Source organism: Pelophylax lessonae (assembly GCF_965119305.1).
Source record: "Pelophylax lessonae genome assembly, chromosome: 9".
NCBI lineage: Eukaryota > Metazoa > Chordata > Amphibia > Anura > Ranidae > Pelophylax > Pelophylax lessonae.
In genome coordinates this window covers 264,244,213-264,262,272 of record NC_138776.1, presented here as the reverse complement: position 1 = coordinate 264,262,272, position 18,060 = coordinate 264,244,213, and the positions used below count along the sequence as shown (strand labels likewise).

At 44.9% G+C, this 18,060-nt stretch overlaps 3 protein-coding genes across 4 annotated transcripts in view; 1 reads left to right on the top strand and 2 right to left on the bottom strand.

Moving 5' to 3' along the window:
• Window positions 1–18,060, top strand: part of LOC309562677 (uncharacterized protein) — a 420,285-nt gene that overhangs the window by 299,206 nt on the left and 103,019 nt on the right. The gene's annotated exons all lie outside the window — the stretch shown is intronic.
• Window positions 1–18,060, bottom strand: part of LOC309564435 (uncharacterized protein) — a gene marked incomplete at its 5' end in the record, with an annotated part of 253,943 nt that overhangs the window by 203,492 nt on the left and 32,391 nt on the right.
• On the bottom strand, window positions 7,576–8,662 carry LOC309563912 (uncharacterized protein; the record flags this gene model as incomplete). The annotated part of the gene is made up of 1 exon (XM_082268545.1): window positions 7,576–8,662. The coding sequence occupies exon 1, from the start codon at window positions 8,629–8,631 to the stop codon at window positions 7,576–7,578; it is 1,056 nt and encodes a 351-aa protein (XP_082124671.1). The 5' UTR covers window positions 8,632–8,662.

The window sequence follows — 18,060 nt, the reverse complement described above, 5'->3', positions numbered from 1 at the left end:
ATTGGAGTAAATTTTTGGTATTTATGAATTGGCAGAACCATCAATGAAATAACGGTGAAGTGAGACTCCTTTATTTGCATGGCTGAGGATTCTCTTCATCCATACCAGACCCTTATCCTAGATGAGGGTCTAATAAAGATATAAATGGGGGAACCCCCCAAAAAAAAAATTCAGCATGTGGTTCCTTCATAATTTTTTTTATCAGGCTCCTCAATGATGTCACCACCTATTCCTTCCCCTTTGCTTGCATGGTCTGGGGATCCCCAGCCACGTCATTGAATAAGACGGGTTGGTAAGGAACGTGGTGGGTGCAAGCATCTGCTGCTTTCTTGAAAACCAATGTTCCACACCGAAAGCTCTAAACTTTTACTGAACACCAAGCTCATCTCCTTTCTCCGAGTAAAAGAAGGAGGATCGGAGGTTGGGTGGGTAATAAAAATCTCATGGTATGCATTCATCTCAAGGTTAGGGTCTGTATGTACACTATATTACCAAAAGTATTGGGACGCCTGTGCAGGTCAGTCAAGTTCCTCCACCTCAAACTTGCTCATCCACACTATTTTGCCAAAAGTATTGGGACGCCTGCCTTTACACGCACATGAACTTTAATGGCATCCCAGTCTTAGTCCGTAGGGTTCAATATTGAGTTGGCCCACCCTTTGCAGCCATAATAGATTCAACTCTTCTGGGAAGGCTGTCCACAAGGTTTAGGAGTGTGTTCCTCCACCCCAAACTGGCTCATCCACACTATTTTGCCAAAAGTATTGGGACGCCTGCCTTTACACGCACATGAACTTTAATGGCATCCCAGTCTTAGTCCGTAGGATTCAATATTTAGTTGGCCCACCCTTTGCAGCTATAACAGCTTCAACTCGTATGGGAAGGCTGTCCAGAAGGTTTATCGGGTTAAGGTCAGGACAGTTATACTGGGATGTATAAAAAAGGGGATTGACTCCAGAAATAAAGAGATTATTCTCCTGCTCTACAAGACTCTGGTCCGGCCACATCTGGAGTATGCTGTCCAGTTCTGGGCACCGGTCCTCAGAAAGGATGTGCTGGAACTGGAGAAAGTCCAGAGAAGGGCAACAAAAATAATTAGGGGGATGGAGGATCTCAGCTATGAAGAAAGACTACAAGCCCTGAACTTATTCTCTCTGGAGAAGAGACGATTGAGGGGGGATATGATATCAATGTACAAATACTGTACTGGCGACCCGAGCATAAGGAACAAACTATTCAGAGAAAGGAAATACAATAAGACACGTGGCCACTCACTAAAACTAGAGGAAAGGCGGTTTAACCTTAAAGTGCGTAAGGGGTTCTTCACTGTAAGAGCGGTAAGGATGTGGAATTCTCTTCCACAAGCAGTCGTATCAGCAGGGAGCATTGATAGTTTCAAAAAACTGTTAGATGGACACCTTAAAGACCACAACATACAGGGGTATACAATGTACAGCATACAGGGGGTATACAATGTACAACATACAGGGGTATACAATGTACAACATACAGAGGTATACAATGTACAACATACAGGGGTATACAATGTACAACATACAGGGGTATACAATGTACAACATACAGGGAGTATACAATGTACAACATACAGGGGTATACAATGTACAACATACAGGGGTATACAATGTACGGCTAAAAGCAAACACACGCACACATCATAGGTTGAACTGGATGGACTGATGTCTTTTTTCAACCTCACTAACTATGTAACTATGTAACTATGTAACTATGTAACTATGTAGTTATTCTTCCAGAAGCACATTTCTGAGGTCAGGATGAGAAGGCCTGGCTCGCAATCTCCACTCAAATTCATCCTAAAGGTGTTCCATCGGGTTGAGGTCAGGACTGCAAAGGGTGGGCCAACTCAATATTGAACCCTACAGACTGGGATGCCATTAAAGTTCATGTGCGTGTAAAGACAGGCGTCCCAATACTTTTGCCAAAATAGTGTGGATGAGCGAGTTTGGGGTGGAGGCAGGGCCGATCCGAGGCGGGTGCGGGAGGTGCACTGCACCCAGGCGCCGCGTGAGGGGGGGCGCATGCCGCACATAACTTTAATCTCCCGCAAGTCGCGGGAGTCTCACTGCAGCTGCTACAATTAATTTTTTTTTTATAATTCCGGCACACAGGCGGAGTCAGGGCTCGAGTCCTGCAGGAGAAGCCAGCGAAGTTATGTTACTTCGTAGCTTTTGCGGGTGGTTTGATGTCCCACACGCTACAATCTCTGGCTGCTCTGTACGGCACCCAGCATCTGCCTCCCCCAGCCGCCCTTTACAGAGCAGAGTGAACCCGCCTCTCCTCCCTCGGCTCTGTCTGATGTATACAAACAGAGGAGCTTGGGAGGAGGAGATCGCTGTGGAGTGTCCATCTTCCGTGCGGATCTCAGGTCTGTGATTAGAGCAGACACACAGTCACACACACTATACATAACTCTTCTTGCGGGGGGGGGGTCAGAGGCACTCAAGGAAGGAGAGTGAGGGAGACAAGCTAAAAGTTAATTCTTGCAGGGAATTAGGTGTGTGTGTGTGTGTGTGGGGGGGGGGGGGGGATGAGGGTTCTAAGTTCTAACAGGATACTGTATGTCCTAGAGGGGCTTTGGAAGAAGGGATGACTTATGCTGGGGGGAGGGGGGTTGGATATGAAATCAGTCCACCCCCACCCCCCCCCCCCCCCACTCCCAGCACAAGTCATCTCTTCTTCCAAAGCCCCCCTAGGACATACAGTATCCTGTTAACCCCCCCCCCCCCCCCACCCAAAATCAATGAGATGCTAAACAACTGATAGAGATGTAGGGCAATCGCCCAGGTGCCCACATTAGTGCCCCCCTGCCAGGCAAGTCCAAGTCAGTGGAGCCAGGTAGGGTGCACTGATATAAAGGTTCCCCCATATATCAGGACCCACCCCTTCCTTAGTGCATTCACTCTGCTGAAGGTGGTCTCTGGTGATCAGAGTCCCCCCTATATCAGAGTTATCTGCATTCCCCTTTACATTAGTCTGCAGGATTCCCCTTATAGTGCATGGGGGAACTCTGTGGACACTGACGTGAAGAGGAACTCTGATGTAAAAGGGCAACGCTGCGGACCTTAAATAAGTGAGAACTCTGATGCAAAGGTGAACGCTATGGACTCTGATATAAGGTGGTCTCTGGTCACCAGAGCCCCTACCTTATATCAGAGTTCTCCTTTAGAGCATGATCTGCAGAATTCCCCATCAGAGTTCAGTTGCACTGTAAGGGGAAATTCTGCAGACTCTGATGTAAGGAAGGACTCCGTGCTGACTGGGTTACATTAATCGACCTTCGTGCACTGCCACCACAGAGCCCACACCACAGAGCCAGCACTGCCACCACAGAGCCAGCACTGACGCCACAGAGCCAGCACTGCCACCATAGAGCCCAGCGCCACAGAGCCAGCACTGCCACCACAGAGCCAGCACTGCCACCACAGAGCCAGCACTGACGCCACAGAGCCAGCACTGCCACCATAGAGCCCAGCGCCACAGAGCCAGCACTGCCACCACAGAGCCAGCACTGCCACCACAGAGCCCACACCACAAAGCCAGCACTGCCACCACAGAGCCCAGCGCCACAGAGCCAGCACTGCTACCACAGAGCCAGCACTGACGCCACAGAGCCAGCACTGCCACCATAGAGCCCAGCGCCACAGAGCCAGCACTGCCACCACAGAGCCAGCACTGCCACCACAGAGCCCACACCACAAAGCCAGCACTGCCACCACAGAGCCCAGCGCCACAGAGCCAGCACTGCTACCACAGAGCCAGCACTGACGCCACAGAGCCAGCACTGCCACCATAGAGCCCAGCGCCACAGAGCCAGCACTGCCACCACAGAGCCAGCACTGCCACCACAGAGCCCACACCACAAAGCCAGCACTGCCACCACAGAGCCCACACCACAGAGCCAGCACTGCCACCACAGAGCCCAGCGCCACAGAGCCAGCACTGCCACCACAGAGTCCACACCACAGAGCCAGCACTGCCACCACAGAGCCCAGCGCCACAGAGCCAGCACTGCCACCACAGAGTCCACACCACAGAGCCAGCACTGCCACCACAGAGCCCACACCACAAAGCCAGCACTGCCACCACAGAGCCCAGCGCCACAGAGCCAGCACTGCCACCACAGAGTCCACACCACAAAGCCAGCACTGCCACCACAGAGCCCAGCGCCACAGAGCCAGCACTGCCACCACAGAGTCCACACCACAGAGCCAGCACTGCCACCACAGAGCCCAGCGCCACAGAGCCAGCACTGCTACCACAGAGCCAGCACTGCCACCACAGAGCCCACACCACAGCCAGCACTGTCACTACAGAGCCCAGCGCCACAGAGCCCACAGAACACAGCACTGCCACTACAGAGCCCAGCGCCACAGAGCACAGCACTGCCCCTACAGAGCCCAGGACCACAGAGGCCAGCACCACAGAGGCCAGCACCACAGAGGCCAGTACCACAGAGGCCAGTACCACAGAGGCCACAGAGCCCGGCACCACAGAGGCCACAGAGCCCGGCACCACAGAGGCCACAGAGCCAAGCACCACAGAGCCCGGCACCACAGAGGCCACAGAGCCAAGCACCACAGAGCCCGGCACCACAGAGCCCAGCATACCACAGAGCCCAGCATACCACAGAGACCAGCATACCACAGAGACTGGTACCACAGCCCAGCACACCACAGAGACCGGCACACCACAGAGGAGCCAGGAATCAGGACCAGCAGCCAAGAATCAACGACCAGCAGCCAGCCCCAAGGCCCCAGGACCAGAAGCCAGCCCCAAGGCCCCAGCAGCCAGACCCCAGGAGGACCAGCAGCCAGACCCCAGGACCAGCAACCGGAAAACAGACCAGCAGCTCAGCCCCAAAAACCAGGACCAGCAGCCAGGAATCAGGAGGACCAGCAGCCAGACCCTAGGACCAGCAGCAAAGCCCCAGAAGCCAGGACCCAGTCCCAGAAGCCAGGCCCCAGGACCAGCAGCCAGCCCCAGTACCCATTATTTAAGGTAAGTGAAGTCTTCTAGTCTTGGGCCTTGGCATCAAAGTGCTATTAATTAATATAATATTGTTTATTTTTCTATTGTTCAGTGACACTCTAATGTAGTTTCTCATGGGGGCTGGAGGGGACTCTTTCTATCAGAGACTCTCCAATAGTCACAGAGAGGGCCTCTGTAAGATAAACCCCCCTCCAGGTTCCATTAGACTCCGTTGTAGTCTCTAATGGGGCCTGGTGGGGGGTCTTTCTAACATAGACTTTAAAATGCACACAGAGATGACCTCTGCTTGAGAGACCCCCCCTCCAGGTCCCATGATACAACCCCATTGTAGCCTCTAATGGGTCCTGGTAGGGGGGGGGGGTCTTTCTAACAGACAGTCTAACAGAGGCCCTCTCTGTGTTCCTTGGAGAGACCCCCCTCCAGGTCCCATTAGGAAAAGGGGAGGAGTTAGTAAGATGACCACGTCCACGTGGGGGGGCGCCATAAATATTTCTGCACCCAGGTGTCTGCTACCCTAGGATCGGCCCTGGGTGGAGGAACACACTCCTAAACCTTGTGGACAGCCTTCCCAGAAGAGTTGAAGCTGTTATAGCTGCAAAGGGCGGAGCCAACTCAATATTGAACCCTACGGACTAAGACTGGGATGCCATTAAAGTTCATGTGTGTGTAAAGGCAGGCGTCCCAATACTTTTGGTATTATAGTGTAGGCTGGTCCTGTTATGAGGGACTCCCACTCATCTTACTGGATGTGTAACTTATTGTGGAGAATGGAAAAAGACGAACGGGGACAACCCAACTTGGGAAAAAAGAGAGCCAGGAATTTCAACAGATGGAGTCTCCAAGAAAAGGAAGAAGCCAGTAGGAGACTCAACCTGACAGACTCCACCTACAAATAAAAAATATACCTTTTGCCGGGATGTACCCCTTTAACCAGTTCTGGACCCGGAAGGATTTCCCCCGCTAATGACCTGGCCATTTTTTGCGATTTGGCGCTGCGTTACTTTAACGGAAAATTGCGTGTTCGTGCGGCGCTGTACCCAAATAAAATTGATGTCAATTTTTTTTCCCCACAAATAGAACTTTCTTTTGGTGGTATTTGATGCAATTTTTATTTTTTTGCGCTATAAACAAAAAAAAAAGAGCGACAATTCTGAAAAAAAAAAAAACAATATTTTCACTTTCTGCTATATAACATTCCCAATAAAAAAAAAATTAAAAATCAATATTTTTCCTCATTTTAGGCCAATTTGTATTCTGCTTCATATTTTTGATAAAAAAAAAAAAAAAAATCGCAATAAGCGTATTTTGATTGGTTTGCGCAAATCGCGTCTACAAACTAGGGGAAAGATTTCTGTAATTTTTATGTATTTTTTTTTTTTTTTTTTTACTAGTAATGGCGGCGAAAAAAAAAAAAAAAAACAAATCGCAATAAGCGTATTTTGATATTTTGATTGGTTTGCGCAAAAGTTATCGCGTCTACAAACTACGGGAAAGATTTATGTCATTTTTATTTATTTTTTTACTAGTAATGGCGGCAATTTGCGATTTTTAGCGGGACTGCGACATTGCGGCGGACAGATCGGACCCCAAACTGACATTTTTAACACTTTTTGGGGAGACCAGTGACATTACTACAGTAATCAGTGCTAGAAAAATGCGATTTTTATTTTTTGCACTATAAACATAAAAAAAGAGCGACAATTCTGGAAATAAAAACAATATTTTTTCACATTCTGCTATATAACATTCCCAATATAAAAAAAAACAAATTTAAAAATCAATTTTTTTCATCCTTTTAGGCCAATGTGTATTCTGCTACATATTTTTGGTAAAAATTAAAAAAAAAAAAAAAAAAAAAACAAAAATCGCAATAAGCGTATTTTGATTGGTTTGCGCAAAAGTTATCGCGTCTACAAACTATAGGAAATGTCATTTTTATTCATTTTTTTACTAGTAATGGCGGCGATCTGCGATTTTTAGCGGGAATGCGACATTGTGGCGGAAAGACCGGACCCCTAACTGAAACTTTTTGGGGGGACCAGTGACATTACTACAGTAATCAGTGCTGAAAATATGCACTGTTACTGTACTAATGGCACTGGCAGGGAAGGGGTTAACCTAGGGGTGATCAAAGGGTTAAGTGTGAGCCTAGGGGGTGCTTTCTAACTGTAGGGGGGGCATGGCTTGTGAAATGATCATAGAGACCTGTGATCCTATATAGAAGGCGCTCTGTGATCATTCCAGAGAGAAGAGCGGTCAGCTGTGTTTGCAACAGCCGACCGTTCTTCTCTCTCAGCGGGGAACGATCGCGGGTGGCCGGCGGCAATCGCGTCTGCCGGTCCCGTGAATCGGCTTCCCTGCTGCCTAGTGGGGGCGGGAGCACGTCACCGGCGGTGCATGCTCGTCCCCCAGTTGCCAACGCACGTGACCAACATAGGCCTACGTTGGTTCGTGCAGGAGAGCCAGCCTGCCGCAGTAAATGTGCGGTGGGCGGTCCGGAAGCTGTTAATCATTTTGTGAATCCTTGTGTAAATTTTTTGATGCCCATTAGATTTTCTTGGACTTTAAAGCATTTCCCACACTCTGAACATGAGAAAGATGCTCACCGAGGTGACTCCTCTGGTGCCTAAGAAGACTTATTTTGACAGTGAAACATTTCCCGCACTCGGAACACGAAAAAGGACGCTCGCCCGTGTGAACCCTCTGGTGCTGGACAAGGTATCTTTTTGTCGTGAAACATTTACCGCACTCCGAGCACGAAAAAGCCTGCTCAGCTGTGTGAATTCTCTGGTGTACAAGGAGTTTTTGCTTTAATGTGAAGCTTTTCCCGCACTCTGGACACGAAAAAGGACGTTCACCCGTGTGAATTCTCTGGTGATGAACAAAGTCTCTTTTCAAAGTGAAGCATTTCCCGCACTCTGAACAAGGATAAGGACGTTCACCCGTGTGAATTCTCTGGTGTACAAGAAGCTTTTGTTTCAGAGTGAAACTTTTCCCGCACTCTGAACATGTGAAGGGACGCTCACCGGTGTGAGTTCTCTGGTGTATAAGAAGGTATTGATTCAGAGTGAAACATTTCCCGCACTCTGAACAAGAAAAAGGGCGCTCGCCCGTGTGAATTTTTTTCTGGTGTTCAAGGAGGTATTGTTTCATGGTGAAACATTTCCCGCACTCTGAACATGAAAAAGGACGCTCGCCCGTGTGAATTCTATGGTGTTTGACAAGGTTTGCTTTCTGAGTGAAACTTTTCCCGCACTCTGAACATGAGAAAGGACGCTCACCCGTGTGAATTCTCTGGTGTCTATGAAGTGTCCCTATCTCAGTGAAACATTTCCCGCACTCTGAGCATGGAAAAGGACGCTCACCCGCGTGACTTCTACCTTGTGTAGGTGGGGCTTTGTTATTAGTGGAAGATTTCTCACAATCTAGAGATGACAATGAACTTCTACCACATAAAGAAGATTCCTTGGGATTGGATGGTTGGTTTGATTGATCCGCACTGTGAGATCTTAGATGGACATCTGAAGTCATAGTATGGGATGGATCAGAAGATTCCTCAGGATTAGAAGGATCCATTGATCGTAGATGGACATCTGAAGTCATAGTATGGGATTTATCAGAAGATTCCTCAGGGTTAGAAGAATCTCTGGATCTTAGATAGACATATGAAGTCATATTATGGGATGGATCAGAAAATTCCTCAGGATTAGAAGGATCCATTGATCGAAGATGGAAATCTGAAGTCATAGTATGGAATGGATCAGAAGATTCCTCAGGATTAGAAGGACCCATTGATCGTAGATGGATATCTGAAGTCATAGTATGGGATAGATAAGAAGGTTCCTCGGGATTAGAAGGATCCTTTGATCTTAGATGGACATATGAAGTCATAGTATGGGATTTATCAGAAGATTCCTCAGGATTAGAAGGATCCATTGACCCCTCCAGATGGTAAGGTTTGTGATCTGTGGTTGGAGTAATGGGATCTTCTCCTGGAGAACATTGTGTGATGTCATCATCTTCTGTCTTGAAATAAGATAAAATTGGATCTCCCTCCGAGGTATTCACAACAAAGCGTCCATCTGTAAGAAAAAATATTTTTACATAAAACTTTAGTCTTAGTGTCGGTTCACACTATGGCGATCCGACTTCGGGGGCGACCTGTGAAGTCGTGTGCACCGCGATTTCGGCGTGACTTGCACAGACTTCACATAATGGATGTCAATGCAAGTCGCTCCGATGTCGCCCCGAAGTAGTACAGGAACTATTTTCTAATAGGGGGCAGAACCATCGCTACTAAGGCTATCTAGAGAGTCATGAAGGGGCATCATGACTTATGAATGGTATACAGTCTAAACTATTCACAAGCCTGCCTCCATATATCCACTGTGGATTGCTTGAAAGCACAATACCCGGCATCGTGTGATACATTCCCCAAAGGGAAGCCCAGATGAGAGACACACACACATCACTCACGTGAGATTGCCCAACATACATTACACATACAACACACCCGCTACTACAGCCATGCATAGACTCATCTATACAGACTCCATCTTGCTCCATCATGTATCTGAAACTTTGAAGGACGCCAAACGAAACTCCTCCCTAACTGACCACCATCTTGGGAAGGAAGCCATCTTAAGGACTCTGGTAACGACCATTCTAAGCTAGCAGCCATTTTAAATATGGTAAATATGCCTTGCTGTTTATTTGATTAATATCCAATATCGTTTATTTTCTTCCTTATATGTTTTATATTTCATATTAAAGGGTAACGAGATTACAGTCCCAGCCGTATTAACCATATGTAGATTTTTCTTTAAGAGCTGATTTTTGCTTTTTATACATTTTATTAATATCAGATTTAGCGCATATTGGCGTATTAGTCTCCCGTTTTGCATAGCCTATTCTCGCTTCATCTGCAGTGAAGTGACTATCGGCTGTGCATTGAGCAGACAATTGTGGTCTGATTATATAGAACATTCATTTATGGTTTATACTATACCTGGGAAAAACGTAATCTTGCTTTATTTTACTTTCATCGTCTAGCTAAATATCACATTGCATTTATCGTTTTAAGTTTGTATTTTATGTAAGGTTATCTCTTTGTGTCACTCAAGTCTGATCATTTATTGTGAAGACATGTCTTGTGAATAAATATTCTTATATATTCCCTACTGTAGACTGTTTCACTAAGATTGGTATATGCTTTTAAAAAGAAATTAATCGATCAAAAATAACTCGTTATACTCGTTCAGAATAATATTCTCGAACGTGTAAAACGCACAACATGTTGTTTTAAATACATTTAATAAATCAATTCTATTTTAATGTATTGGTTCTCTGGTTTTCCTTCTCCCTAAATAGCCTAGAGACCCCTACTTTATCTCTAGACAGTTATAGTTATATACTATTGGAGCATGGGCTTATTTTCCCAGTAATTTTTCCAATATTTTCTAAGTCGGAGCGACTTGAGTCGCTGCTATTAGAATGGTTCCCATAGCACAGAATGGACCGTGACTTGTCAGGCTGACAAGTCGCAGTAGTGTGAACCGGGACTTACATTCAGGAGTCATATATGTTGGCCTGGCACTGAGAAGTCTCTCGGAGGTCCGGCATGGAATTGGGTGCAATCATTACACCAAACTATGGATACAAACCAGCAGATAAAGGATGCAATACACCCAAACCACACTGAGGCAACAGGATTTGTACATTGATGACCAGGGAAGAGCTAAGTATTTAGTCTGAACGTTATATATTTTTTTATGGGGATTACGGATGCCAATAAGCCCCCCATCCTCAGACCCCCCCAAACCACCGGGCCAGGGTTGCGGGTAAGAGGCCCTTGTCCTCATCAACATGAGGGAGTTGGCAAAGAACATTGTCCCTATGTTGAGGACATGTGGCCTGGTATAGTTCAGGAACAGGGGGGAACTCTCCCTCCCCACCTGGCCAGCCAGGCGGCATGCTTGGATGTAGGGTCTGGTATGGTATGGATCTTAACCACTTGCCGACTGCCGCCTGACTATATACGGCGGCAGTCAGCCCCTCACAGGCAAAGTGAAGTATGGGTACATCACTAGCCTGTGAGGCTCTAGGGAGCGAGCGAGCGCCGCCGGACTCCCCCGCGCGAGTGAGCGGCGGACCCGATGTCCGCCGCTCACTCGCGATCCTCCGGTACCGCGGGAGAAAGGCAGGCTGCTAATGTAACCAAAGCCGCCTGTCATTCTTCCCTGTGTAACATCACAGATCATACAGTCCTGCTATGTAGGACCGTTGATCTCTGCTGTTACACACACAGCCACATCCAATCACAGTAAGAATCACGCCCCTAGGGACACACTTAGCCCCTCCCTCTTAAATAAAGTTAACCCCTTCACTGCCAGTGTAATTTTTACAGTAACAGTGCCTATGTATAGAACTGATTACTGTGGAAATGTCACTGGTACCCCCAAAAGTGTCAAAAATGCCAGTCAAGGGTCCGATCTGTCCGCCGCAAAAAAAAAAAAAAAATGCAGATCGCCGCCATTACTCGTTAAAAAAAAAAAAACAATAAAAATGACAAAAATCATTCCCTTAGTTAGTAAACGCAATAACTTTTGCGCAAACCAATCAAAATACACTTATTGCGATTTTTTTTACCAAACATAGGTAGCAGAAAACAAATTGGCCTAAAATGTTAAAAAAATTTTGATTTTTACATTTCTTTTGGGGGTATTTCATATAAAAATATGTGAAAAATATTGTTATTTTTTCAAAGTGTACGCTCTTTTTTTGTTTATAGCGCAAAAAGTAAAAATCGCACAGGTGATCAAATACCACCAAAAAAAACTGCTCTGTTTGTGGGGAAAAAAAAAACGTCAATTTCATTTGGGTACAGCGTCGCACGACCGCGCAATTCTCCGTTAAAGTCAGGCAGTGCCGAATCGCAAAATAGGGCCTGGTCAGGAAGGGGGTAAAATCTTCCGGGGCTGAACTGGTTAAATCCAGAAACCATAGAAGTAAAAAAAAAAAAGTAATATTAACTGTAAACTGTTTTTTCATTTAGTGTTTATTACTTACTTGTATCCATGTTTAGAGAAGATTTCTCCTGTTTACTTTCCACTTCATCTTCTTCTTTAACCTCAGCTTTGACGTCTTTCCGTTCTTCATACTAAATTCCGGAGATGATAAAATATAAAATCTGGAAACACTGCTTCTAATAACAAGAGATTACATAGAGGAATGTCCACTCAAAGAACTATTTTTACGTTTTTTTTGCCCAGTCCCATATACCTGATTATTCTCCTTATAGGTGAGATCTTCCTGGGTGGAATCCCGAGAATACAGAGGACCTCTCTCCTCCATAGACTGCCGATCTCCACTCACCAACCTCTCTTCTTCTTCTTCTTTAACCTCAACTTTGATGTCTTCCAAATCTTTATCCTAAACCCCAAAGATGACGGAATACATTTAGAAAAGGGAACCAGAGATTACGTAGAAAAATGGCCTCTAGAATTTATTTTCAGTTCTTTTTGGCCAGTCCCATCTACCGGATCATTATCTTTTTAATTATGATGTTCCTGGGTGGAATCCCGGGAACACAGAGGACAACCCTCCTCCATAGACGGCTGATCTCCACTCACCAACATCTTTTCATCTTCTTCTTTAACCTCAACTTTGATGTCTTTCAAATCTTCACCCTAAACTCCAAAGATTATACATCTATAGGTAGAAACAGATCAAATAGCTTACATTGTATTTTAGGTCAACATGCTCAATCCTACCTACTTGATAACAGTGAGGGATGGTGTGACCTTCTTGTGTGGAATCCCGGGAATACAGAGGACGGGGACATCTCTCTGGTGAGTTCCCATTACTGGATCCATCTACCTGATGATGGTGAGGGATGGTGTGATCTTCCTGTGTGGATTCCCGGGAATACAGAGGACGGGGACATCTCTCTGGTGGGTTCCCATTACTGGATCCATCTACCTGATGATGGTGAGGGATGGTGTGACCTTCCTGTGTGGAATCCCGGGAATACAGAGGACGGGGACATCTCTCTGGTGGGTTCCCATTACTGGATCCATCTGTAGGAAACACACACACTGACTGAATACATTGTTTCTATGTGTTTATCAGATGATGGGGGATCTAGGTGGAGCCTCCATACTGCTCTCTCCTTTACAATAAAGTCTCCTCTTACCCGGCGATGTGAGGGGCGGCTGATTCTCCATCATGACGTCCTCGTAGAGATCCTTGTGTCCTTCTAAAAGTGGATCATGGGATTGGCAGCTGTTTTTCAAATGCTTAGATGTCCTCGTCACTACTTTATTAATCCTGTGCACAAATAAATGATCACTATGTATATTTCCAGAATCCTCCTCATCTCTCAGGTCAGGTCTGTGTTCCTCACCTACCTGGTCAGGTTAAAAACCTTCCAACTGAGTCTGCCCCATATTGGCAGTAAATGTCCTTCAAAGTATGCTGTAAGCAGATATATATTTGCATTTTGAGTAGATCAATCAGAGAAAGATTGCTCCAATGTAGTTGGTCAGTTAGAACACATATTTCAAGAATTCCAAAATTCCCGAAATATAGATATATGTAAGAGTGTATAGCAGTGTGCAGAACATTCATCTAGAATTTTCGCAATATTCTTTTGGTCACTTGACCGTGGTCTTAATCTATCCTTATCTATGTGGTCGTGTGATTTGGATAAATAGTTCTATATTTAGGATGTATCTGGTCTGTAAACCAGAAGCTCTGGATGGACAGTTGAATAAATGGCTCTATATTTAGGATGTATCCGGTCTATAAACCAGAGGCTCTGGATGGACAGTTGGATAGATGGTTCTATATTTAGGATGTATCTGGTCTATAAACCAGAGGCTCTGGATGGACAGTTGGATAAATGGTTCTATATTTAGGATGTATCCGGTCTATAAACCAGAGGCTCTGGATGGACAGTTGGATAGATGGTTCTATATTTAGGATGTATCTGGTCTATAAACCAGAGGCTCTGGATGGACAGTTAGATAAATGGTTCTATATTTAGGATGTATCTGGTCTATAAACCAGAGGCTCAGGATGGGCAGTTGGATAAATGGTTCTATATTTAGGATGTATCCGGTCTATAAACCAGAGGCTCTGGATGGACAGTTGGATAAATGGTTATATATTTAGGATGTATCTGGTCTATAAACCAGAGGCTCTGGATGGGCAGTTGGATAAATGGTTCTATATTTAGGATGTATCCGGTGTATAAACCAGAGGCTCTGGATCAACAGTTGAATAAATGGCTCTACAATTAGGATGTATCCGGTCTATAAACCAGAGGCTCTGGATGGACAGTTGGATAAATGGTTCTATATTTAGGATGTATTCCGTCTATAAACCAGAGGCTCTGGCTGGACAGTTGGATAAATGGTACTATAGTACTTCCTCAGCTTCAAGGATTATACAGCGGAGATACCTAGGCTGGGTATTGGAGCTCCGTTACACCTCCCTCTCTTCTCCCCCTTCCCTCCTTTTTATCCATCTCCCTCCTTATCTTTCTTTTCTTTATACTTCTTTATATATGTGCTTCCTTTTTTATTTACCGCATAGTGTGCCTCATGTACTACTCTTCATTACTTACTGATTTACTCACTTGTTATCTACTGTGGGTTCTGTGTTTACACTTATAACAATGTGTATTGTACTACACAGGGCTTTTTTTCTTAGAGAGTAGGTGCAGGAACTTCCCCTTTCTGGGTCAGTTCTTGTCTCTGCCCCTACTCACCCCTGAGCACAGTTTCTTGATTCAACCCCCCCACCTCTTAGTGCCGCCCTCTTTACAGAATACAGAGCCAGGTATTATTTTGTGGTGCTAAGTAATTTGTATGGAATTTGGTAATGATAGCAAGAAAAGCAGTAAAATAGATCCCCTGCATCCACCAGTAATAGAGCCTCCCCAGCAACTACAGATCGCCCAGCAGCCAGACCTCCTTCCTCAACAGCAAGTCCTATCCAGCAGCAATTGACTCCCCAGCATCATAAGCCCCCCTCCAGCAAACTAGCAACAATTGACCTCTCCAGAAACAATAAACAACCATGCAAAAATAGATCCCCTTCAGCAACAATAGATCCCCCCAGCAGCCATTATCAATGGACCCTCCAGCACACCTAAGCACCCCTTGCTATTAAATACAGTACCATTCAGTACTGAAGGTGCCGGAACTGCGTTCCCCCGCGTTCCCGCTGAAAAAAAGCCCTGGTACTACATGACCTCGAGAACGGCAGTCTGCTAGTTAATTGGCTCAGTTTGATTGAATCACTGTTATCTATTACTTGCTGGTGGAATACTGTTAAGGTTGGTTGTGTTGTGTTGGTTGTGTCTGTGAAATGTTTACTTGTCCCTAGTTCCCCTCTCAGGTCCAGCGGGGAATGCCCCAGGAAAATAATTTAAGAAACCCCTTGCATGGGGAATCATATAAACGCCAGCTGTGACTGAATAAAAGTTGTTGTTGACTCCCAGAACTGTGTGTCGTCCAGTTATTTGGGGGGATTTTGCCCTGGATATGTTAGTACCAGGAATGAGCTCGGGCGTGTTTGAGTTCGTACGTGCCCGATCCCGCCAGAAAGTCGACACTGCACTTTACTAATCACAGGCAGTGAGACATTTCCCGATCTGTGCAGTTGCGGATTGAGAAATGTCTCACTGCTTGTGATTAGCGGAGAACAGTATCGGCTTCCTGGCGGGATCGGGCATGTACGAACTCGAACGCGCCCGAGCTCATCCCTGGTTAGTATTTCCTCAGCTTCAAGGATTATACAGCGGAGATACCTAGGTTGGGTTTTGGAGCTCAGTTACACCTCCTTCTCTTCTCCCCCTTTCTTTTTCCCCTTCCCTCCTTCTCCCTTATCTTTCTTTTCTTTATACTTCTTTATATATGTGCTTCCTTTTTATTTACCGCATAGCGTTCCTCATGTACTACTCTTCATTACTTGTTCGGATCCCAGGATACTCATTGTTTTCTATTTTTTGTTTAACTCTTTTTGGATTCTACTGTTCAAATAATGCACAATGTAATCCATCGTTATACTTATCTTGCTCTGATCATTCTCTAAAAACAGATATTAAATAAAAAAATAAATAAAAATAATATCTTATTACCTCCTCTGTGTAATCCAGTAATGTCTCTTCACTACTCATTTTTCTCCCTCTCTCCCAAAATTTCCTGCCTTTACCTTATAAGACGCCATTGCTTTGTCATACATCATTTCCTGTTCCTGCTTTCCATCACTTCCTGTTATCCCTTACATCACTTCCTGTGCAGTAATTGATATTGCCATCTTGTGGTGATTTTAATGACTGCATCCTGTGTTATGTGTTAATATTTTGCCCTCTGCCCCGTAGCTCATTCTTCGGTTATATTTCACACATTATGACACACGTACCTTATACTTTACCTAAAACTGAATCAATAATAAATATTTTATCTCTATTTTTACGTGTTTTGGCTGGAGAGCTATTTTTATTTTGCTCACACATTTTAAATTCTGCTTTTTTGACAAGAAATACTGTATATTTAATTGCCCAAGAATAATAAATGTTTTCTGTAAGCAGAGGTCCTCTAGAACACAATGGTGGTAGTTGCGATTTTTTATGTTGCACGTTTATTAATCTATATTTTCAAGAAAAAATACACTAAAATGAATTTGTGTGTACACACACAATATAATTTCTGATTTTATTTTTTAAATAAAAATAAAATAAGAAGTTCTGTCGAGTAAAAAGATATCAAACAATGCCAGGGATAAAAATTGCATGAGCCCACGACTTAGTGAAAAATGACAGGACCCAAAATGATGTTACTTGATCTCTTCCCATTCACCATCTTGAAGTTAGTTTGCTTTGTCTCCGGCTACGGGGAAGGAGCAGAAGAGCTGGGAAAGCACCAAGGCTGAGGGCAGTATCTCCACCTAATTTGTTGGGAACATAATGTGACATTGAGAAATGCTGATTAACTTTCCATATGGTGTACAGTATCTCCTCCTCATTTGTTGGGATTGTGACGCTATATTGAGGAATGGAGATGGACCTTTCATATGGTGTACAGTATCTCCTCCTCATTTGTTGGGAACATGACGTTATATTGAGGAATGGAGATGGACCTTTCATATGGTGTACAGTATCTCCTCCTCATTTGTTGGGAACATGACGTTATATTGAGGAATGGAGATGGACCTTTCATATGGTGTACAGTATCTCCTTCACATTTGTTGGGAACATGATTCTATATTGAGGAATGGAGATGGACCTTTCATATGATGAGCAGTATCTCATCTCATTTGTTGGGAACATGACGTTATATTGAGGAATGAAGATGGACCTTTCATATGGTGTACAGTATCTCCTCCTCATTTGTTGGGAACATGACGTTATATTGAGGAATGAAGATGGACCTTTCATATGGTGTACAGTATCTCCTCCTCATTTGTTGGGCACATGACATTATATTGAGGAATGGAGATGGACCTTTCATATGGTGTACAGTATCTCCTCCTCATTTGTTGGGAACATGACGTTATTTTGAGGAATGAAGATGGACCTTTCATATGGTGTACAGTATCTCCTCCTCATTTGTTGGGAACATGACATTATATTGAGGAATGGCAATTGACCTTTCATATGGTCCCCTCATCCCCCAGAAGCTAAGAAAGACACTAGGGTGAGGGTAAGACAAGTTTAGACAAGGGCTTCCCTCATGGTAAGGGAAACCTGGACTTTATCCCAATAGGGCACAGGTCTCTCTGAAGACTTTAGTGTTACTCTGTTTGTGCTATGTTACCAAGCTATTGTGCCCCCACCTGGGGAGTGGACAAATGTACCGAACCTTGTTTGTTGAATTATTTAGCAAAGAAATACAAAAGATTTTAATCGGTCTGGACATTGCATTATTTCTAACTAACATGAACTTCCCATGGACCCTTCCTGTGCACTTTGTAAATGTGGGGTCCCTAGTCCCTAGCAGGAGATGCAGAGTCCATCATGCCATG